The 23,985-nt window shown below is 51.6% G+C and overlaps 1 protein-coding gene across 1 annotated transcript; it reads right to left on the bottom strand.

Moving 5' to 3' along the window:
- Window positions 1–9,867: 9,867 nt before the first annotated feature.
- LOC144819561 (uncharacterized) lies at window positions 9,868–14,175 on the bottom strand. The gene is made up of 2 exons (XM_078677401.1): window positions 13,585–14,175; window positions 9,868–10,992 (listed from the first exon to the last, which is right to left on the bottom strand). The coding sequence occupies exons 1-2, from the start codon at window positions 13,826–13,828 to the stop codon at window positions 10,022–10,024; spliced, it is 1,215 nt and encodes a 404-aa protein (XP_078533527.1). The 5' UTR covers window positions 13,829–14,175; the 3' UTR covers window positions 9,868–10,021.
- Between the last annotated feature and the right edge of the window lie 9,810 nt (window positions 14,176–23,985).

The following is a 23,985-nucleotide window of genomic DNA, read 5'->3' as shown; positions in this document are numbered from 1 at the left end:
GGATACCATCTATGTAATTGTTCTAATATATAATATCACCACGGAACAGTTACCTGAATTGTAGTAACAAGCAAAGTCAGCCTGATGTCTTCTCGTGTATATTAGAGAGTAGGGGGGTTCTCTCCCAGGGGAACATTTGGAAAAACAATGGCTCTAATAATGCTGTTAAAGTCCTTTAATGTGAACCAAGCAATTTAAATCCGACAGTCCCAATGAGTTGACCCAATTATCATTATGTTTTAAAATGACCTATGCATACCCCATATGTCAAAAATTACCTTGATTGCTAGGGTCAGCATTTTGCTATGGGTGCCCCTGTTTCTGAAGCTTTACATACAATATGCCAGTGCCAAAATGTTGCTAAAACTGCTCTCCATGTACTATGTAGGGTCCTTAAGTAAAAAGTGTTGCAGGGTTCAACAAGGCATGTGCACAAAAGTGTCCATCTTCCTTGCACCTTTAAAAATGACATCTTTATAGACAGTAACTTTTTACATGCTTTGCACGTACATGATAACGTACTCAGAAAGTATTCTGCTAGCAAGTACATTTCTTTGTAAGCATTTAAAAAAGGACACTTGTACACTCTGTTCAAGGCTACAAGAACACTGAGCAACCTGCCCCTGTGTGTTGTTATCCGTTTGGAGACAGCTCTGAATCGGAAAGACAAACACACACATCAGCATTGCACCTCTGATACAGTGAGAATGGAACCAGGCTTTTATTATATGAACTGCCTCTGAGCCAAGTTCCTGTTACTTTTATAGGCTTGTACCTCGTCTATTTAGCGTGCTTCGCTCCCCCTGCCCTGACTTTACCAGCATTTGATGCTTGCCTCAGGCTGGGGTCCATCTCTTGCACCGCAGTTACTGGCTGTCCTTAATCAACTCAAATCAAATCAAACACATTTATAGAGCGCGCTACTCACCCGCAAGGGTCTCAAGGCGCTGGGAGGGGGGGGGGGGGAGGTGCTGTTACTGCTTGAAGAGCCAGGTCTTGAGTTGCTTCCTGAAGGAGAGATGGTCCTGGGTCAGTTGTAGGTGGGTGGGGAGGGAGTTCCTTGTGAGCGTGGGTGAGGAGCCTGAACGTGATCCTTTTGCTGACAGGGAGCCAGTGCAGGTCTCTCAGGTGGGCAGAGATGTGGCTGTGTCGGGGGATGTCCAGGATGAGTCGTTCAGAAGAGTTCTGTATGCGCTGGAGTCTTTTCTGTAGGTTGGCTGTGGTTCCAGCGTAGAGGGCGTTCCCGTAGTCCAGTCGGCTGGTGATGAGGGCCGGGGTGACCGTCTTTCTGGTTTCGGTGGGGATCCACCGGAAGACCTTTCGGAGCGTGCGCAGGGTGTTGAAACATGATGACGAGACGGTGTTGACTTGCTTGGTCATCGTGAGGGAGGAGTCCAGGAGGAAACCCAGGTTGCGTGCGTGGTCCGTGGGCTTGGGGGCGGTGCCCAGTGCAGGGGGCCACCAGGAGTCATCCCAGGCAGCGGGAGATGGTCCGAGGATGAGGACTTCCGTCTTGTCTAAGTTCAGTTTCAGACGGCTGAGCTTCATCCATTCCGCAACGTCTTTCATTCCTTCCTGGAGGTTGGCTCTGGCGGTGGCGGGGTCGTTGGTGAGGGAGAGGATTGGCTGGGTGTCGTCAGCGTAGGAGATGATGTTTAGGTTGTGTTGGTGTGCGATGGCTGCGAGGGGGCTCATGTAGACGTTGAAGAGGGTGGGGCTGAGTGTGGAGCCTTTGGGTACGCCGCAGATGATCTTAGTGGCCGCTGAGTGGAAGGGAGGGAGGCGGACTCTCTGAGTTCTGTTAGAGAGGAAGGAGGTGATCCATTCCAATGCCTTTCCTTGGATCCCGGCGTGGTGGAGGCGGTTTGTTAGTGTGCGGTGGCAGACTGTGTCGAATGCGGCCAATAGGTCGAGGAGGATGAGGGCAGCAGTTTCCCCGTTGTCGAGCAGGGACCCGATGTCATCGGAGGCTGCGATGACGGCGGTCTCGGTGCTGTGGTTTGCTCGGAATCTGGACTGCGATGGGTCCAGGGAGCCCTTTGTCTCGAGGAAGGCGGTTAGCTGTTTGTTGACGGTCTTCTCGATGACTTTAGCGGGGAAAGGGAGGAGCGAGATGGGGCGGACGTTCTTGAGGTCCGTGGGGTCCGCGGTGGGTTTCTTCAGAAGAGCGCTGATCTCCGCATGCTTCCAGTTCTCCGGAAAGGTGGCAGATGCGAAGGAGTTGTTAATGATGTTCCGGAGTTGGGGTGCGATGATGGAGTTGGCTTTGGTAAAGATGTGATGAGGACAGGGGTCGGCTGGAGAGCCGGAGTGGATGGTGTTCATCACACTGGTGGTGTCTTCAGTGCTGACGGGGGTCCAGGCGCAGTGGGTGGTGGTGGGGGGCATTGGTTCGGTGGTTGGGTGCGTGGTCTGGGCACCGAAGCTGTTGTGTATGTCGGCGATCTTGTGGTGGAAGAACGAGGCGAGTGCGTCGCAGAGGTCTTGCGAGGGCGTGATGTCGTTGTTGCTGGAGCTGGGGTTGGAGGGCTCTTTAACAATGCTGTTGTGGGTGTTGTTGTCTAGTCGTTCTCTGAATGCTGTCCTTTTGGTGGTGCGGATCAGCTGGTGGTGTTTGCGGATGGCGTTCTTGAGGGCTGTCATGTTTTCTGTTGACTGGTAGTGGCGCCAGGCTTTCTCAAGGGTACGGCAGGATTTCTTGGAGACTTTGAGGTTGTTGGTGAACCACAAGGCTTTCTTGCTTCCGGGTCTGCTGGGCGTATTCTTCAGTGGTGCAAGGGCATCGGCGCAGTTCGTGAGCCACTGTGTGAGGTTGCGGGCTGCTTCGTTAGAGTCCGTAGTGTTGGTGGGAAGGTTTTGGCTCAGGGAAGTGGTGAGCTGGTGGTGATCTTGCTCCAGCATCTTCGGGGAGCCTGTTGCGGGAGGTGGTGGGTCGTGGTTTTCCTGGACGCAGCTGTGATTGGTCCAGTGTAGTTCGGTGGAGTGGCTGAAGGAGATGTGGTTGCTGGAGGAGAAGACGGGGTCAAGCGTGTGGCCAGCGAAGTGGGTGGGGGTGTTCACCAGTTGCTTGAGTCCAAGGTTGGCGAGGTTGTCCAGCAGGGTGGTGGTGTTGTTGTCATTGTTGCCTCCAGGTGGAAGTTGAGGTCCCCTAGGAGGATGTAGTCTGAGGAGGTGAGGGCAAGCGGGCTGATGAAGTCTGCGATGGCTTCGCTGAATTGTGTGCTTAATCCCGGGGGTCTGTAGATGAGAGTTCCTCTGAGGGTGGTTTTGGGGTTGGTGTGTATCTGGAAGTGAAGGTGCTCGGCTGCGGTGAGGGTGTCGTCGCAGTTGGTCGTGATGCGGATGGTGTTTCTGTGGACGATGGCGATGCCTCCTCCGGTTTGGTTGACAGGGTCCCTCCGGGTGATCTTGTAGCCCTCCGGGATGGCTATGGCGATGTCGGGGGCTGAGGAGGCGTTCATCCAGGTTTCTGTGAGGAAGGCGATGTCAGGCGCTGTTGTGTCGAGGAGGTTCCAGAGTTCGACGGCGTGCCTGTGGATAGAGCGAGTGTTGAGCAGAATACACTTGAGGTGGTTGTTGCTGGTGCCTGGTCTGGCGGGTGCGGTGCAGGTCCGGAGGCAGGTGAATTTGCAGGCTTGGCAGGTGAAGGGTCCGTGGGTGCGTTTCGGGGTGGCTCGGTGGCAGGCGGGGGTCCGGACGATTTTGCGTGCGTGGAGGGTGGCGGCATCGTAGCTCAGACGGGTGGGCTGGTATCGTCGAGGGCCAGGGGTCCTGGCGCTGGGCGTGGTCCAGGCGCTGACGGGCGCAGACGGGCTTGCCTTTGGCATGCGGCCTCCATATGAGGGGGAGAGGGAGGGAGGAGCAGCTGGAAGGCGGGAGCGGGGCGGCCAACGAGTAGCGAGAGGGCAGGGACGCGTGGGACGCGAGCGGCAGGAAAAGTGGCACAGAAGGCAAGAGGGGGCAGGGGGGAGAGACAGGGACAGCGGGCACAAAATAAAACAAAGGCACAGTAGAACAGTAGAACAGAAGGCAAAACACGGAGAACAGTCAACAGGGAAGCAGTCAACACGCAGTCAAACACGCAACAGACCAGTCTGCAGGGAGGCAGCAGACAACACGGAGCAGTAGCAGCGGCACACAGGGGGTCTGTGGGTGCAAGAGGAAGCGACCTGCCTGGTCACAGGGTCAAGGGTCGCTCCTCTCACCACCGCACGGCCTCCATATGAGGAGGAGAGGGAGGGAGGAGCAGCTGGGAGGCGGGAGCGGGACGGCCAATGAGTAGCAAGGGGGCGGTGCCACATGGGACGCGAGCAGCGGGAAAAGTGGCACAGAAGGCAAGAGGGGGCAGGGGGGGAGAGACAGGGACAGCGGGCACAAAATAAAACAAGGGCACAGTAGAACAGTAGAACAGGAGGCAAAAAATGGAGAACAGTCAACAGGGAAGCAGTCAACACGCAGTCAAACACGCAACAGACCAGTCTGCAGGGAGGCAGCAGACAACACGGAGCAGCAGCAGCGGCACACAGGGGGTCTGTGGGTGGCAGAGGGAGCGACCTGCCTGGTCACAGGGTCAAGGGGCGCTCCTCTCACCACCGCGCGGCCTCCATATGAGGGGGAGAGGGAGGGAGGAGCAGCTGGGAGGCGGGAGCGGGCGGCCAATGAGTAGCGAGGGGGCGGGGCCACGTGGGACGCGAGCGGCGGGAAAAGTGGCACAGGTCCACTTGCAGATTTGTTTGGCTTAGCTTTCGGTTCTTGTTCCAATGGTGGGCATCCCTAGTCATATGCAGCAATCAGTCTATTCTCCTGGGTTTCAATCTTAATGTTTCGTTCCTTTTCCTCACTTCCTGATGTGGCCTCCTCCTTTCGAATATCAACGCCCTTGCTGTTTTTAGGTCGAGCGACCTATCTCAATGCGCATGCGCATTGAGCGGGAGCGAGATATATAGGGCTTTAAACAGACTTTAACTAACTGGCGATTTGATGCTGTGCCCGTGCGCTTTTAGGTCAATGCGCTAGCGCATTGACCTAAAATGCGCGTGCACAGCATCAAATCGCCAGCCATCTGTTGCCCAGCTTGGTGCCGCTCCACCCCCTGTGGCATCAAAGGCTTTCACGGCCGGCCGTGCTTTCAGTTTCACGGCCGGCCGGCCGTGTCTCCTTTTCTTTGAACTTTCTTCTTGTTTTTTTTCTGCCCCTGTTGTGCCGTCCGTCCGCCCTCCGTCACTGGTAATCTCCCCATCTCCTGCCCACAACGAATGGATGACCAAAATGTATTTACTTTCAGGCCGTGTTTCCTTTTATTTTTGCTTGTTTTGGCAGGAAGCTACAAGCGAAGCTTTTTATCTGAATAATTTAAAACTCTTTTGTATTGCTAGCACATTGCTAATGGAGGACGAAGAGTGACAGTGGACAACTAACGCTTAACAAATAATAACAAGCAATAATTTAAAATCCATGGATTTAAATGCAGAACGTTTCTGCTTCTTTTCAGTAGCATCGTCACAGCAATCACGTTTGTAACGTGTTCTTCTTAAACTCATCCAGTTACATCATTTGTAAATCGGCGACTTTGAATCTTGAATAAAAAGCTGCTTTTCCACACACAGGCCTGCAGACGTAAACGAAACAAAGGCATGGACACCATCCAAAAGTCTGTGAAACTTTCTCTGCTTTTAATAGCGCTAGAATTTGTGAGGCCCCTGAGGCATTTGCTGAGCACGTGCTGGTACGGTGCGCCGTATAGTATAACCACACTCTAATAAATCCGAAAAGTAAACCATTTATTTATTTTCTTGTGCTCTCGTTATATTCACAGCTAAATGTGCTCTCCCAGCACTGGTTTCCTGAAGAAGTCAAGGGGGCCATCTATTGGGTAAAAGTAGAACTGTTTACCGATGTGAGATTTCACAGAATTCCATCTGTTTAATGCAGTGTCTTTCCATACACCCCGTACTCCGTGATATGGGTTCAACGTGTTATTTCTACACCAGCAACCTGTCCGTCCGTAACCCGAAGGTCACACATTTCAGCCCTGCCGAGCCCTTTAAAGCCTTTTATTTTTAATCGGAATATTATAGAAACGGCTTTTAAATCGTGTATTTTTTCAAATTCTTTTAATTTTCTTTTAAGGAAGTTGGTGCAGCCCGTACAACATAGCAAAGATTTCAAATAAGATTCTTGAATCGAAAAATACAAAAGCATAACAGTACGTACATCATGCTACATAAATTATTGCTTAAAAAAATATGAATTGAAGAATTCATACACGTGTAAAAAGTCATTGTGTATCCAAATTTGATCGCAGATATTCACCCTCTTCAGTTCAATATGAACCCATTTTAAAGTAGTGATAGAGCGCACTTTTCTGCTCCTAACGAGTCTCATGTACATTACTCAATCTCAGTTGCCGAATGTACTGTTGGTTTTCAGCGGAGGAGGGGGATGGGGGGGGATCATATCTGATCCTTAAAGGTATTGCGAAAGCCATTTGGTTCTTCTAAAACGACGGAGTGATGATTTCAAACCATAAATGTTTGTTGTTAAAGTATAGAATTGTACCTAAAAGGGACCTAGATGTTGCTTCACACAGTACCAAGGCCATTTCACCCCCTCACCCACTCATCCTCACACACCCTCACTCACCCTCACACCTTCAACCCCCATCACAACCCTCTCACCCTCACTCACCCTCACACCCCCTCACCCTCACCCCCCTCCCCCTCACCCTCACACACCCTTACCCTCACCCTGACACACCCTGTCACCCTCACACCCTCACAACCCCTCACCCTCACCACCCTCACCCTCACTCACCCTCACACCCCTCACCTACCCTCACACACCTTCACACCCCTCACACACCCACTCACCCTCACACACCCTTACCCTCACACCCTCACCCACCCTCACACACCCTCACACCCTTACACCCTCACTCATCCTCACCCCCTCACCCTCACACCCTCACCCCCCCTCACAACCCTCTCACCCTCACTCAGCCTCACACCCTCACCCTCACACACCCTCACCCTCACACCCCCTCACTCACCCTCACACACTCACTTACCCTCACACCCCCTCACCCTCACACCCCTCACCCTCACACCCCTCACCCTCACACCACTCAGTGCTACAACACATATGTGTGTGTAGGTGCAAATGCAATGTTCTTGGATTTTCGTCACAATAAAATACACTGAACATAATCTTCACAAAAGTTATTTACAAACGTTTAAGCTATTGCCATTATAAATTACAATAACTTTTATTTAAGTATTAATTATTTACAAAATTAAAAGCCATTGTTATTTGTAATATCAATACATCTAAGTCACGTAAATACAACACACATTGCATTACAAATGTTATAGGTGTCACATTTGCGAAAGTTAAAACTATTGACATTGTAACTGACAAAGCTATTAATTTTGCTATTTTCAAAACCAACACATAAATAAAAAAAGTGTCATTTACAATACCAATCGCTCAAACGTTCCTAATGCGAAACCTATTGCATTTCCAGTGCTTGTTTAAATCTCTACTTTTCTACTCGACATTTGGTTATTTGTGGTGTTTTCCCCCGGCCGAGCTGCCTGCATTCCGTAGAGATCCCTCGTGCCTGCCTACCGTCCGTCTTTGTCCTGATTTATGCAAAGATGGCAACAACAGTACCTAAACGGCCCCTCCGCACCACAGGGGCTTATGCTACCCCACTGGCTCACCCATCTCAGATAGGAAGAGACACTCAAAGGTGCCCTGTCATGGAGACTAACTGCAAACAAACAAGTATTGTCTTTAACACGACAGACGAAATGATATGGGGTATCACGTCTCAATGGACATCGATTAGGGGTAGGAACTCATTTCCCTGGCTTCCCCTGTTGCACTGCCCTTCCTGCTCCTGAGCTCAGGAATGGATTATAGAAACAGCAGCAGGAATGGATAGCAAGTAGGACTAAATGAGGTGTGAAGTGTGGTAGAAGAGGTCAAGTTCGTGCTTTTCTGTGAAGTCATGGTCATAGGGTGTGTGATCTCACTGAGGCAACTCCAGGCATTTAGGGGATCAAGGTCTGTTCAAGTTTTCTTGCTTCCTTTTCCCCGCTTTTGATGAGCGATACACTGTGAGGACGGTTTGCACTTGGACACTATCTGCAGCAATTAGTTTTCTTTTTCTTGTCAAGTCCTGGCGTATTTATAAGTTAAAAAATTACTGCCCTGTATACGGACAATTTTATTTGAGCTATTTGCGGTAAAAGTAACATTTGGGGCCCATCGGGAGACGGGGAGGGGAAGAACCGACCGGACACAGGTATATAGTGTGTTAAAGGCCGCTTTTATTGGAAACAGGTGCATCCTGAACATACCCCAAACCTTGGCCTTTGCCGCACAAAACTAGGCCTAACTAAATAAACACATATCTGCCAATCCCCCCACCCCCACCCCTAAACATTTCCCCAAACAACCTCATAAACCTCTTTATTATGTACACAAACGCCTGGCTCAATGTTTTATAACCTCTGCCCTATGTACACTCCCTCCCTTCTAACCAGTAAAGTTCCTTCCTCCTATCCTATCCCCCCATTATAACTAGAGAAAGCGCCAACCTCGAGAACACAACCCCAGCACCTGCTCCTAGCGACACACTCTTTACCCTACCACAGAACACACCTGTAACCAACAAAAACCCTTTGCTATCCCCCCCTTAATCCTATCCCTTCACAACAGGGAGGGTGGGTGGGACAAATAACTCCTAACCTAGACCGGCTGCTGTGTCACTGTCCCAACTAATGGTGACAAGTGACCTAAAATGGCCGCTTATGTATCCCCCTAGCCCAAAAGGAGCCCAAAAGACTGCCACCCAGCCCAACCAGCCCAAAAAGACCTTCCTGTGTCCTGCCTTCCTGTACCCCTCCCCTTCCTCCCGGAGCCCCAAAATCCCCGGGGGGGCGAGCCTCCCTCCGGTCGGCCACCCCCCGCAAAGCCCCATTGGGGCCCATCGGGAGACGGGGAGGGGAAGAACCGACCGGACACAGGTATATAGTGTGTTAAAGGCCGCTTTTATTGGAAACAGGTGCATCCTGAACATACCCCAAACCTTGGCCTTTGCCGCACAAAACTAGGCCTAACTAAATAAACACATATCTGCCAATCCCCCCACCCCCACCCCTAAACATTTCCCCAAACAACCTCATAAACCTCTTTATTATGTACACAAACGCCTGGCTCAATGTTTTATAACCTCTGCCCTATGTACACTCCCTCCCTTCTAACCAGTAAAGTTCCTTCCTCCTATCCTATCCCCCCATTATAACTAGAGAAAGCGCCACTCGAAAGCCTTTATTACTTTCGACCCCCCCCCTAGGACCTCTGCACCTTCGGATACCGTCTGACCCCTATCGCCCTGTCTACCGCCTCCTTCAACTGTACTACATAAAGTTCCATCCCGTACCTGGACAAATGTACCCCATCCTCTAAGAAAAAATATATGGCCCCATACTTTAACTCCGGGTGTTCCATTCTTCCCAATCCCTCCTTCTCGCAAAAGGTCCTCATCTCTCTGTTGATCTTCCTCCTAGTTCTATCAATCGCCCCAGGTCTCACAGCCCCCCTCCAGCATCTCCTCGGAATGAACTCTGACCAGATAATGTGACACCCTGCCCACTGTCTCTTGATCTCCAACAGATCCCTCCGCATCTGCTTCACCAAAGCCAAACCCTTACATTGCACCAGGTCGTTCTCACCCAGATGTACCACTAAAACATCCGGGCACACCCCACTCCGAACAATGTTATTTAACACCGGCACCAACTCGTGCCAACGCATACCCCCTTTCCCTCTCCAATGGCACCTAAACAACTGTTCGTCTAGTTCCAGGTTCAGATTCTTGCATTTCTCCCATTCGGCCTTTTCCGCTCTTTTAACAAAAGAATGTCCCACCACATAAATGGACACTGCCGCCACCGTAGGCCCCGCCACTGCACCTGAAAAGAGACACATGTAAGTACCAAGTCCGCACCCCTTCTCATTCCACCGCCACCCCTCGCAACCGGACGTACGTCTTAAAACAATCCGATTTCCAGCGCCCCAACCGCTTAATGTCCTCCTTCCCCCAACCCCGGCGCGCCGCCTCCGTCGCCGCCCCGATGCGGAAGGAATGTGTCCCGAAGTCTTTTGGATCCTCACCCATGGACCGCAGGGCGTGCCGCAGGACCCATAACAACTGCGCGGCCGTCACACGTCCCGCCTCACCCCTGTCAAAAACCTCCGTACCCGCCTCTGTTCCCCCGGCCGCTAACCGCCTTCCCCACTCCACTGGACACACCGCCTCCTTGTCTCCTGGCCCCAGTACCACCCACGTGCCCCTCTCCCTTTGATCGGTTTTGGAACGTCGCAGCCGCACGGCAACCTCCCTGCCCCTGAACTCCACGTCCCCCCACCTGACGCCCGCCTGCCCCTTCAAACCCACCAGCTCTGATACCCTAAAGGCCCCGAAGTACAACCACGACATCAATGTGGAAAACCGCACCGCCTCTTCCTGATCTCTACATACCACCGGCATTCGATTCAACAATCCCTCCAGCATCGCCTCCGTAATAGGCCGTCTCTGCCGCACCCGGGCCCCTTTCTCTCTCTCCCAACCTTCCAAAAGACGCCCTCCCAATTCCCCCGCCGAGGGAGCATAGCCCCACCAAAGTTTACCCATAAACGCCACTCCCGCCAGTTTGCCCGCAATAGTCACTCTCGCCAAACCTCTGTCCATCAATCCCAACATGAATTGCACCACCTGTTCCTCCCGACGCCACTTGTCCCGCTGCCTTACCGCTCCAAAACGCAGAAACTCCAACCAGGCCTGTTCATAACTCTTCCACGTAGACACCGCCACAGATGACCTCACCAATCGAACGACCCGCGCTCTCCCACTAACCACATCTCCTCCGGCACCTTCGTCTTGACCGCCTCCGCCTCCGTGGCTAGCCCATGGAATCTCCGCCACTGTTGACGAGACAAAGCATCAGCAATGTCATTGTCCACTCCTGGCACATGTTGTGCTCGAAACAAGATATTGTTCTCCAGGCACCTCAACACAAACACGCGCATCAACTTCAGCACCTGAGGTTCTCTCGCAGACTGCCGGTTCACTACCTGCACCACCGACATATTGTCCACCTTGAACAACACGCGCCTATGCGCCAACTCGCGCGCCCACACAGTCACAGCCACCACCAGCGGGAACAACTCCAAAAAAGCAATGCTTCTCCCCCCCGCTTGCCATCGCTCCGGCCACTGTTCCGCGCACCACCGACCCGCCCAGTAGAGTCCAAAACCGCCGACTCCCGCCGCGTCCGACGACATTGTCACGTCCCACTCCCACTCCTCCGGCGGCGCCATGGGAACACCGTTGAACCTCTCCAAGAAAGCCAACCACATGCACAGATCCTCTCGCGCGCCCGCCGGCAACCGTACGTGGTGATGAGGCATCGACAGCCCGGACAACGCCAATCCCAACCGTCGACAAAACGTCCGCCCCGCCCGCACCACTCGGCACGCGAAATTCAGGTGCCCCAGCAAAACCTGTACCTCTCGCACCAACACCTTCCTTTTTGCCAACATGTCCCTCACCAGAACTACCATTGCCGACCTCTTGTCCTCCGGCAGGCGTGCTTCCATGGCCGCTGAGTCGAGCTCTATCCCGAGGAACGACAGCACCGTGCTGGGCCCTTGAGTCTTCTCTGGCGCCAAAGGCACCCCCAAGTACTTCATTAAGTCCATAAAACTACACAGCCGCTGCTGGCAGTCCGTTGAACCAGGGGTACCCACCAGGAAGAAATCGTCCAGATAATGCGTAATCGCCTCAGAGCCTGTGCGCCAGGAAAAAGCCCACTGCAAGAAGGAACTGAATCGCTCGAACAAGGCACATGACACAGAGCACCCCATCGGAAGCGCTCTATCCACGAAAATCAACCCGTCCAGCTGTATTCCCAGCAACTGATGATCCTCCGGGTGAACCGGCAGCAACCTGAACGCCGATTTCACATCGCATTTTGCCATGAGCGCCCCTCGTCCCGCCGTCGTCACCAGTTTTCGCGCAACGTCCACAGACGAGTAGGACACCGACGCCAAGTCTGCCGATATAAAATCGTTCACCGACGCGCCCTCCGGCCACGAGAGATGTTGAATCAAGCGGAATTGACCCTGCTCTTTCTTCGGGACCACACCAATGGGCGAAATGATCAGATCCTCCAAAGGTGCCACCACAAAAGGTCCCGCCATCCTCCCCTCTCTCACCTCTTTAAAAAGCTTCTCCCGGACGATGCCCTTGTGCGCGTTCACAGACTTCAGGTTCTCCGCCCAACGAGCAATCCGCGGACCCTCGTACCCCAACCGGAAACCCTCCCTGAAACCTCGACGCAGCACCGACGCATCATCCGCCCGCGGATACACCTCCAAGAGTGGTTCCAACCGATCCAGCCTAACCGGAGTACGAGCCTTTTCCCAAGGTACTCGCCCCCCCTCTACCCCCCCCTCTCCCCCTGCCGGGTCCGGGAGCCGGGAATTGACCCTGTGAGGGGCCTCCCCAAAGCCCCCAGCAGCGCGATTCGGGATGTCTTTTACCACGCGAGGAGCACTCGTGCCTAAACTTGCACGTCTGCCGGAGGCAGGAACCCCTGTTAAAGTCCCAACAGGGCCCCCCGCTCTGGAAGCTCCCGGCTCCCCCCGGCCCCACCCCCCCACGGGTGGGGCGAGCCGAAAAGGGCGTGGAAGTCAGTGGCAAACCACTGGCCGTGTAAATCGTGCGGCCAAATTTCGCCCCACTCATTGTCTGCTGGTAAAGGTCCGCATCCAACTCCCCCCACTTCGCCTCCGGGTCCGACGCCATACGCGCCCGAAACTCTTCATCGTAATGCGACCACGCATTGCCACCGTAAGTCACTTGCGCCCTCCGTACCACGTCCATGTACTTGAAAAGCGCCACCGCCCGGTCAGGATACTTCTCGCAATAAACGCTCGCATAGATTAAGAATGCCGCTGACCAGTTCTCAATAGTGACCGGCACCCTCGGCCGCCGTGCCAATTCCTGTTCCTCCTCCTTCGACCCTTCTTTTGCCATCAACTCCCTGTGTAGTAACCTAAATATCTCAACATACTCCCCCTTCCAAATCTTTTCCCTGGTCGCCAAAGACAAATGCGCCCCCAACGGCTTCGCCACACCCATGTACGGCAATTTCTTCACCAGAACGTCGCAGCTCTCTTTCCCCCCGACACTCGACGCAGCCGCTCCCCCTGACCCCCCGGCCGTCCCCGCGATCCCCGCCGCCGCGCCCGCAACCGGGCCCTCGCCGCTCCCCGTCGCTCCACCACTCGCTGCCACTAACGCACCGGAGGACTCGCCCGACCCCGCCGAGCCGCAACTCGCTTCAGTACACACGCCGGCATCCATCACATACCTACCCTTCACCAGTCTCACCGTATCCCCACCCTCCGCATCCGTCCCCACTGACACGTGGTGACCTCCAACACCACTACCCCCCGCCTTGCCTCCTTGAGGCGTGCCCAAGCCACTCCCCGACCCCGTACTGGTCTTACCTGGCGTCAAGGCTGGCGTCCTCACCGGATCCCGCCGCCTAACCAGATCCACAGGGGGGGCCGTCACTCGCGGCACCACTTGCCGGGGGCATTCCTGCAAAACACTGGCAACAACATTACAAACCTCCCCGTCCTCCCGCAACTCCCCGTCTTCCTCCGACTCCAACTCCGCACTCACTGCTTCCGCCACAATCCTACCAGGAGACACCCTACTCAACCCTGCTCTGGCCCTACACTCCGTCATCAAGGCCCCCAGATCTACACTCACTCTCCGTCTACCCTCATGTTGGTAAGCAGAAGAAACCGTTGCCTCGTTGCTCCATCCCCGTCCCCCGGCGGCCGGATCGACCCATCGGGAGGGGGGCGCTGGAGATCTGCTTTCCGTCCATCTTCGCTCCGACCACCCCAGGTCCCTCGTTGGAGCGCGACCGCCCGTACTAGGCAGAGCCGGCCCATCCACTCGGCGGGGTGGAGCCGCATGCTGCTCACCCGAGCCCCTCCCCCACTGCTCCTGCCAAGAGAAAAACGGGGAAGTCCAGCAAGCCGGGGCATAACCATCACCACTACCTTCCCAACCGCCTCTCCCCCCTGTCGCAGAATGTCCGCCCCTCCACGCCGGGCGACCCCCCCACCCACTCTCCCCCCACCCCCAGCTTCCCACCCCGCCCGGGCCGCCCCACTGTCCTCCCCCCACATCCCCCCACCCACCCCACCCACGCAAATCCCCCCTGCTGCTCCCTCCCGCACCCTCAAAACTATACGCACCCCCGCTACGTCCCCCAAAAAACCTCTCCCCACCCCCTTCCTCCCCCACCCCCCGGCGCATCCCCCAACCCCCCACCTGCACCCTCCTACCCCCTTGCGCACCCCCTCCCCCCAGCACCCCCCGACCCCCACCCAGGGATACCAATCCACCACCTATCGGGTTGTCCTGCTCCTCCTCATCGCCCACCACCTCCTGTCCACTCTCACCCCCCACCCCCTCCTCCTCCTCCCCCTCCGTCTCCTCAATGAGCAGCGGTGAAACCCCCCCAACTCCCTCCCAAACACCATGCCCCGCCTCCCCTGTACCCCCCTGCCCCCCCTCCAACGGCCCTTCGCCCCCTTCCCCCTCCAAACCCCCCCGTCTTCTACCACCAGTATCCCCAGGCCCCCGGCCCCTCCCCCCTCGCGTCCCTCGCCCACCCCCTCCCTCGCGTCACTAGCAGGCCCTACACCCCCGACTACCTCCGCTCCCGCTCCTTCAGGGCCCTCCCCCCCCGCCCCCCCGTCATGTCCGCCCTCCCCCAACCCTACCGCATCTCCCACAAAGACCAGCGGTGCCTTCCTGCACGGACCGCGCTTCTTCCCCGGAGCCTTCTTGCGCTTCGGCGCCCCAGCCGCCATGAGTCCGCCACCTCGCGCCGCCCTCTTCGCGGCTCCCGCCCCCTCCCCCTTCTGCACACGTGACCGCGGTGGGTCACAGGCCGCCACAGCTGCCGCGGCGCCATCAGCAGCGCGCCGCGGTGGCCTTACCCGCACTCCGGTGCGCAACAGATCGGTCCTCCCGGCCTCTCCCAGCAAGCGAAGAGCCTCCCGCACCCTTGGATCTGTCAGATCGTCCGCCGCCATTTCGCCTGCTCTCCGCGTCTGCCTGCTTCCACCGCGTCACCGACCTCCGCACCAATCAACCAGCGACCAAATGAGTCAAATACGCTCTCTCTCACGCTACAATCTAAACGTATGCCAAACTAACAGTACCCACCACACAAAACACTATCACCCACAAATAACTCCTAACCTAGACCGGCTGCTGTGTCACTGTCCCAACTAATGGTGACAAGTGACCTAAAATGGCCGCTTATGTATCCCCCTAGCCCAAAAGGAGCCCAAAAGACTGCCACCCAGCCCAACCAGCCCAAAAAGACCTTCCTGTGTCCTGCCTTCCTGTACCCCTCCCCTTCCTCCCGGAGCCCCAAAATCCCCGGGGGGGCGAGCCTCCCTCCGGTCGGCCACCCCCCGCAAAGCCCCATTCTTATATTTGTATGCAAGAAGAAAGCGCTGAAAGATTGATTGCATCATCGACATGCCTGCTCCTTTCAAACAATAGAGAGCGAGGTCTCGGGGGCCTGATAAATCCTTTTAAGAGTTTTCCAGCAGCGAACAATACGATTCACACCAGTGGCTTTGGCAGCCAGGCCACTGATACGCTCACCCGGGTAACCGTTGCCCAGCGAGACACACAACCATCTAGAAAGGACCGAGTTTAGAGTAGGCTATAAACGATAAAACAATCTTTATCGCAGCTATTACTTTCCCCGTTAATGTATGATGTCAGAAAATGACAAAATGCCAGTAGCTGTTTCATGGGCTGCTGAACAGCGTTTTGGGCTTTCTTCGCGATGTTGAAATCTTTTGGCATGGAATGACATTCCTCGGAAGTAATATTAAGAGAGGGTTGCTTTTTCTCGGCATCTTGATTCCCAACTCGCAGAACAGCCCCAAACTTCCAAAAGCAGCCATTTTTTCCTCTGAGTTTATGAAGTATTACTGCCAAACAGGGGATGTTTGTCGTCTTCATTTGCCCATGCTGATTTTTTTATTTTCTTACAGCGTTTGTCTGTCATAAAGCATGTTTGATATTACAAAATAACGTCAAACTGTTGTGAAGAAAAGTGACAGGAGCAGAAAGTGAGCAAACAAACCGAATTATAAGCAGGGCCCTTGACTTTTCACATGTGCTATTAGGAAGCTACTTTCTATTTTGAAGATAAAGACAGATTAGAGAGAAACCAGATGCAAAATGTTCACGATTTGTAAGTATATATTTTGTTGAAAGGAGGACCAGGCGATATTCACACGGAGTTGGAACTGGGCAAGCTATTTTTATACTGGAAGTGACTTTTAGGCAGAGCATACATTGGCCTACAGGTACAATTGGTGGGGCCATGTACAAGGAATATGTGTGTGTATATATATATATATATATATATATATATATATATATATATATATATATATATATATATATATATATATATATTCACTGAAAAAACCATAGGTTTCACACCAGTTATAGTTAGCTGGAAATTTTACTCGCATAAAACCATTGAAATTCCCACGTTATAGTTAGTTGGACTCACTATAACTTGCACATCTGCAATGCACTGCTGATGACGTCACATATTACATCACTCATGACAGTCTTTTTTTTAAAAAAATTGATTGGTTAACTGGCTTATTAAGTGTATCTTAGTGAATACATATATTAGCGAGTAATGTTTAAATATTTAAATATATGCATGAGTGATGTAATATGTGACGTCATCAGCAGTGCATTGCAGACGTGCAAGTTATAGTGAGTCCAACTAACTATAACGTGGGAATTTCAATGGTTTTATGCGAGTACAATTTCCAGCTAACTATAACTGGTGTGAAACCTATGGTTTTTTCAGTGAATTTCAAAGGTTTTTTAAATGCTAATTCCTAACTATAACTGGTGTGTAACCTATGTTTTTTTCAGTGAATATATATATATATATATATATATATATAAAATTTCTATGGCAAAATAAAACCCCTCATGTTGTTCCTTTTCAAATTAAATGTATTAAGTGTTACCACTTTATTCCAATCAAGATGACTTCAGGTGTGCCATACTTTTGTCATAAGTAAGGCTGTTAGCGTTCTAGTTGTTCTTTAGAACACTCTGGGACATTCTGTCATTGGGCTATAGTTGGGCTACATCTGGCTGATATTTGGGCTACATTTGGGCTCTTTTGTCTCTGGTGGCCATCTTGGGAGACTGCATATCAGAATTTTTTTAATGAAATATAAGAGGATTTGAGAAGTCACTCAAAATGTGCCCTAATTTTTCTTTCTTCAGCACTAATCATAATTTCTATGGCAAAATGAACCCCCTCATTTTGTTCCTTTGCAAATTAAATGTTTTAAGTGTTAACACTTTATTCCAATCAAGATGACTTCAGGTGTGCCATACTTTTGTCATAAGTAAGACTGTTAGCGCTCTAGTTGTTCTTTAGAACACTCTGGGACATTCTGTCATTGGGCTATAGTTGGGCTACATCTGGCTGATATTTGGGCTACATTTGGGCTCTTTTGTCTCTGGTGGCCATCTTGGGAGACTGCATATCAGAATTTTTTTAATGAAATATAAGAGGATTTGAGAAGTCACTCAAAATGTGCCCTAATTTTTCTTTCTTCAGCACTAATCATAATTTCTATGGCAAAATGAACCCCCTCATTTTGTTCCTTTGCAAATTAAATGTTTTAAGTGTTAACACTTTATTCCAATCAAGATGACTTCAGGTGTGCCATACTTTTGTCATAAGTAAGACTGTTAGCGCTCTAGTTGTTCTTTAGAACACTCTGGGACATTCTGTCATTGGGCTATAGTTGGGCTACATTTGGCTGATATTTGGGCTACATTTGTTTTTTTTTTGTCTCTGGTGGCCATCTTTGGGCTACATTGGGCTACATTGGGCTACATTTGGGCTCTAACATACATATAGCCCAATGTAGCCCAATATATATTTTTTCAAAGTTAATTTTCGTAAAAACCACTGGAACATATATCTTGAGACATAGCAAAGGCACATCGGGGTACCAGTCCCTACAAGTTTGCCAAGTTTGGTGGAAATCCATTCAGCCGTTCGGGCTAAAAGTGAGTCCAACCGCCCTATGGAAATTAACATGGGGAAAACATGTTTTGGGACCCCCTTTTATCTCGGCCCCCGCTTGACGGATACCCCCGAAACTTTCAGGGAAGGAGCGGAGCGCAGCGAGGCAAAGTTAAGGAAAATTACAGGCAGATCCCTCATTCGGCGCCAAAGTTATTCCCAATAGAATGTTGCGGATTTCCTATGGAAAACGATCCTAACTATAACTACCTACTGGCGACCGCCAGTAGGTAATATATATATATACATACATACATATATATATATATATATATATATATATATATATATATCTCTTCGAATCTTCACGTCCTCGTGTTTGTTAACGGAAGTCACGGCACCATAACAGTAAAGTAGTTTAAATGTTGTTTCTTTTAAATACACCATGTGCAAAAGTGCAAAATGGACGGCCTACGCTTTCGACTGCAATCAGTCTTCAACTGGACTATATATATTTATTTATTTAGGTAACGTATGTCAGTAAAAGACATGTTTTAAAATGGAAAACCCTCTGAAATGTATAGTTTACTGAGCTGACTATAGCTTGCACTACTGCAGTGCCCTGCTTATGACCTCAAATATCACATCACTCATGATGTGTTCATCAACATCTCTGACTACATCTCAAATGACATCATTGATCACATCACTAATGACATCACCTGCTACATACTACAAAATAAAATTTCTATACATTACATCATTTTTGGCAAACATAAAATAGACATAGCTGACTCGCACCTCAAAGTAGAGTTAGTAAAGTTACAGTAGCTTAAGGTATTTTTTTAATTCACACCCACTGTAACGTCTCTTGAACCGTTGAGTGTTTTCAATGAATTAAAAAAAAAATTCTATAGAATCTTCAAATATTATGCACTATTCACTAAAGTAGCATCAAATATTTGTAATATATATATTTTTTAAATCAAATGTATTTTTGGGGTTCATTTCACTATGAATGGTTACATGTGTTTTATTAAAATAACAGTAACAGTTTAATTATCAAGTAGGAAATATTGTGTTTTATTTTTTGTCTCCCTTTTAGAACAGCTCATCTCTCGCATAGCTAAAATGCTTGTGTTTATCTAAACAGTGTGTTCAATATATAGGAGGTTATGTTACTGAATATTGAGTCAGGAGGTTTAGTATTAGGTACACCAAACTACAATATCATATGTCTATTAGTGGTTTTAACTATGTTTTCCTAACTATTTCCAGATCCGTGGACCCTTCATTGGTTCAACGAAGTCTCTACCTACTTTTGTTTAAATCTGTTTTATTGATTTCCAGCGCATCAAGAACATTACAGTATAACAAACATGGACCCCGAGAGTAACCCTGCAGATCATTTCTATACCACCCTCCCTCCGCAATGAGAAAGCTGCGTGTATTACCAGGTAATGCGATGTGTCCAAGCCAGCAAGCAGCAGAAAGCCCTCAGTCAGCAATGTGAACAGATGCCCCATTAACAACCAAACTCCCCCTAGTGTCCCCCCTAACTCCCTCCCACCCCACCCTCCCAGTGTGTCGCTTCCTTCCTCATGGTGATGTACCAGTATCCAGCTCAAGTGGGCTCTAACTTGGGGGGTCGTTCCTCCGGGCATGTTCATCTGTGAGTCACAGCAACCTGAGGTATTTCGGGCACGTGATTTGGTGGAATTCCCCAGCTAGCAATGCAAGGAAAGGTTGCCATATGGAGGTAAAGGAGTCTGAGGTTTGAGTTAAAGACGCCTGGATCCGCTCCATACCCAGTATATACCAAAGTCTAATAAGCCAGCCCGTGTGTGTAGGTCTCCTCGTGGTACCCCATAGTGAAATAATATGGTGTGCCGCTGCCCCTACTGCCAATCCCAAACGTCATCCCCTGTTCGATTTTAGTCGGAATGTCAGGGCATTTGGGAGGCCTAGTAGAGTGTAGGCAGGGAAGCGGGGGACCTCCATCTCATAATGTAAGTCAATATCGTTCAGTACGTTTGTCTAATAGTCCGCCACTTCCTCACATTCCCACAATAAGTGTGTCAGCGTCCCCACTTTGCCGCATCCCCTCCAGCATGTGGCGATGCGCTTCGGATTACCCTGATGCAGCCTGGCCAGCATCAAATACCAGTAGTATGCGATCTTAACTGCAAACTCCTTACTTGCCACATTCCTAGCGGTATGATAGGCTCTATAATAAATATCACGCCACTCTTTATCTGTGAGATTCCGTCCTAGCTCCAATTCCCAACGCTTCTGGCCAGCAGAGCGTGAGATAGACACAGGCGGGCTCAACATTTTATAGAAGTCGGTAATCACTTGCCTGTCATTCTCCTTCGAGACGCGCAATTTCTCATATGGTGTGAGGCGCCGGCTCACCTGGGGCAGCACGTCTCGCCTTGTCAGCCAATGACGTAGCTGGAAATATTGAAACCGATGCGGCTCTATCAGTGTGTACATCTACTTCAAGGTGTCAAGCTGGATGAAGCAATCCAGGTCAAACAAGTGACCGGCTGACTTGCATTCCGAATTTTGCCATGAGCCAAACGCCTGAGGCTCCATCCCGGGGTGAAACACCGGGTTGTCAAACAGTGGCGTAATAGGTGAGGGGAAAGTAGTGAGGCCCCTGGTGACTGCTACTGCGTCCCACACCTTAAGTAGCGAGTGAGTAATGGCGACTTTTTAAGATAAGACGGTCTATCTGAACGGTTCAGGAAGGGGACCTTCCAGAGTGACATTTGAGCCATCGATCGGTCCTGGAAAAGCCACCTCTTTTCGGACTCCAGAAGATTCCATTCCAAGAGGTAGCGAAGCTGCGTTGCTTGGAAGTATCGAAAGAGGTCAGGGATGCCCAAACCGCCCTCGGCAGGAGCCCGCCTAGCCAAACCTCTACAAAGCCTCGGCCTCCTGCCTGCCCAAAAGAACTGCCTCAAGGCGTCCTGCATTTTCTGAAGCATCCCTATCGGTGGAGTCACAGGAATGGTTTGTAACACATAAAGGACCTTGGGTAACAAAGATATTTTAATCGCCGCCACTCGTCCCAATCAGGACAACTGCAACTGCCGCCATCTCTTTAAATCCCCCTGAATTTGAGCCAGTAGTGTCGTGTAGTTGTGTTGTGCTGCGCGTCAAGGTAATCCCGAGGTACAGCATAGACATACGGGAGGAGAGTCCCCCAAACCGCCGCTGGCTGCCTGCGGAGCTGTGGGCGTTACGGCCCAGTGGAAGAATGAGGGATTCCCCATATTCATCTTAAACCCCGAGACCTTCCCAAAGGCCTCCATTTCAGATAGAAATGCAGGCATGGTGCGCGCGGTGTTGTCGACCGCTGCAAGTATGTCATCAGCATAAAGGCTGAGGGTGTTTGGCTCACCTCCAAACGTGATTTCAGTGATATCCGGGTTGTCACGGATTTTTTGCACAAATGGTTCTATGTAGAGCACAAACAATAGGGGTAATAGCGGGCACCCTTGCCTGGTGCCCCGCCGGATATCAAAGGGCTGCAAGCCAATACCATACACCTGAATTGTCGCTTGGGGGTTGTCATAACAGCTGGCGACCCATTCTCGGAAGCTCTCCCCGATGCCAAAACCCGCCAGAGTCTTGTCCAAGTATCCCCAGTCAACTCTGTCGAATGCCTTCTCGGCGTCGACAGAAAGGAGAGCTACGTCCGAATCGCTAAAGTGGGCTTTATCTATGACGTGTAGTAGACCCTTGGTGTAATCGCTGTATTGCCGATTAAGTATGAAACCCGATTGATCAGGCTCTATGATGCCCGGAAGGCAGGGCCCGAGCCTTGTGGCCAAAATTACCGTAAAGATTTTAAGATCCAGGTTGAGCAAGGAAATGGAAATGGGCCGATATGCGGCACACTGTGATACGTCCTTGCCCGGTTTGGGCAGGACGATGATATCCACAGCGAGCATGTCAGGTGGAATGGAGCCAGGTCCCTGGAAGGAATTAAACAGCCTGGTGGGGACTGGCGCCAATAAGGGGCAAATGAAGTGTCACCGCGTCGTGGTTGGAGAGTGCGACCGGGACAAGTGTGACCGCGTCGTGGTCGGAGAGTGTAACCGGGAGAAAGTCCGTGTCTGTCATTGATGCAGCTAAGTCGGGGGTCCCCAGGAAGTGCTCCAGCCTAGCATAGGTGTGGTGTACATGAGAATAAAAAGTGTACCCCGTGGCATTGGGGTGCGCCTCCCGCCAAAGATCTAGAAAACCTCTACTAGACAACCACTGCTTACTCTCTGGTAAGATCACCCCCCTGGTGCCAAAGCGGTGGCCCGATCTTTCTCTGACCTGATCCATCACTAGATTGATATCGCCTCCCACCACTGTGTTTCTCGATTGACCAACAAGGATATCAGCCAGGCCCCAGTAAGGAAACTTTCCTGCCTAGTATTGGGAGCATATATCGACCCAATAACCACTGCTCTGTCACCCACTTGAACATTGTACGCTAGGAGCCTGCCCTTGATTTCAGCAACCTTGTCCCCCACCGGGCCCTTGAAATGTCTGGCAAAGAGAAGGGCTACCCCTGCTTTTTTCTCCGCAGTGGAAGAGTAATATTGCTGAGGGAAAGCCATGTCGCGCATTTGGAGCCAGTCCCTGGATAGCAGGTGTGTTTCTTGCAGCAGGCCAACCGATGTACCTGAGTTCTCCAGAAAAGATATGACGGCCCTCCGCTTTATGGGATTGTTAAGCCCCTTCACATTTAGGGTGAGAAGTTTCAGGACATCATCACCCATGGGGGGATCCGTACCAGATTACTCTGATGTTGAGGAAGGCCGAGAACCCCCACTGCCCCGTCGGCACTCCTCTGTTTTGTGACACAACGGAGCCCTCCCTCCCCACCAAGGCCCCCATTCCCCTGTCCACCCCCTGCCTCACCACTCACCTCCCCCACCCGACCTACATCCCCAACTCCCAGCCCCAACAGCCCACCACCCCTTCCCACTCCCATCCCAGCACGCCCCCCGCCCTCCCTAACCCCAACTGAACCCGCCCCGAGAACAGACAATGTCCAATTCCTGTCAGTCTGTAGGCCTGAACACCCCAACCCCAGATTTCCCCCCTCCTCCCTAACCCCAACATCAAAATCCAAACCACTGATCATAGTCCCAGGCCTGATTGTCCATACCGCAAGCCCGCAGTGAAGTTACCTGATGGAACGAGCAGTTGTGGCGACCTCTACAGCCCCTCGCCTGACCCCCCGGACCTAGCTATCCATTAATGCGAAGGAACCCTCCCAGTCTCAATCGTCTTCCTACGGTGGTGATGTATCCTTGGAAACCTCTTGGATGGCTAGGGCCCTCTCTTGAGCGATAGTGTGTGAGCTTGGCTTCAGGTCTTTGTTCAGAGAACGCCTACTCCGAACGGTATGCCAGCCTCCCCTGGTGTTTTGCCGGGACAGCATTGGTGCAGGAGGCTCCTCCGTCTGTGCAATCCCCAGCAGGGCGCAAGTGTCCTGGAGCGATCGCAGCTCCTGGAGGGTGCCATTCCACTTGAAAATGAGTTGAAAGGGATGCCCCCAGGAGTGTGGGACCCCCTCGTCACGTAGGAAGTCTGTAGCAACTTTGAATGCCTTTCTTTTCTGTAAAGTGATGGCTGATAAATCCTGAAATAAATCCACTGGCTGTCCCAGGTTTTGAATGGGCTGTTTCCGCCGTGCCTCTCTTAGGATCAGTTCTTTTAGTGGAAAGTCCGGAAGAAAGGCCAGGATATCTACGTGCTCTGTCAATCCGAA

The sequence above is a fragment of the Lissotriton helveticus genome, chromosome 2_1 (genome assembly GCF_964261635.1).
Source record: "Lissotriton helveticus chromosome 2_1, aLisHel1.1, whole genome shotgun sequence".
NCBI lineage: Eukaryota > Metazoa > Chordata > Amphibia > Caudata > Salamandridae > Lissotriton > Lissotriton helveticus.
The sequence above is the reverse complement of the archived record's forward strand: the minus strand, read 5'-3'. Positions and strand labels throughout refer to the sequence as shown.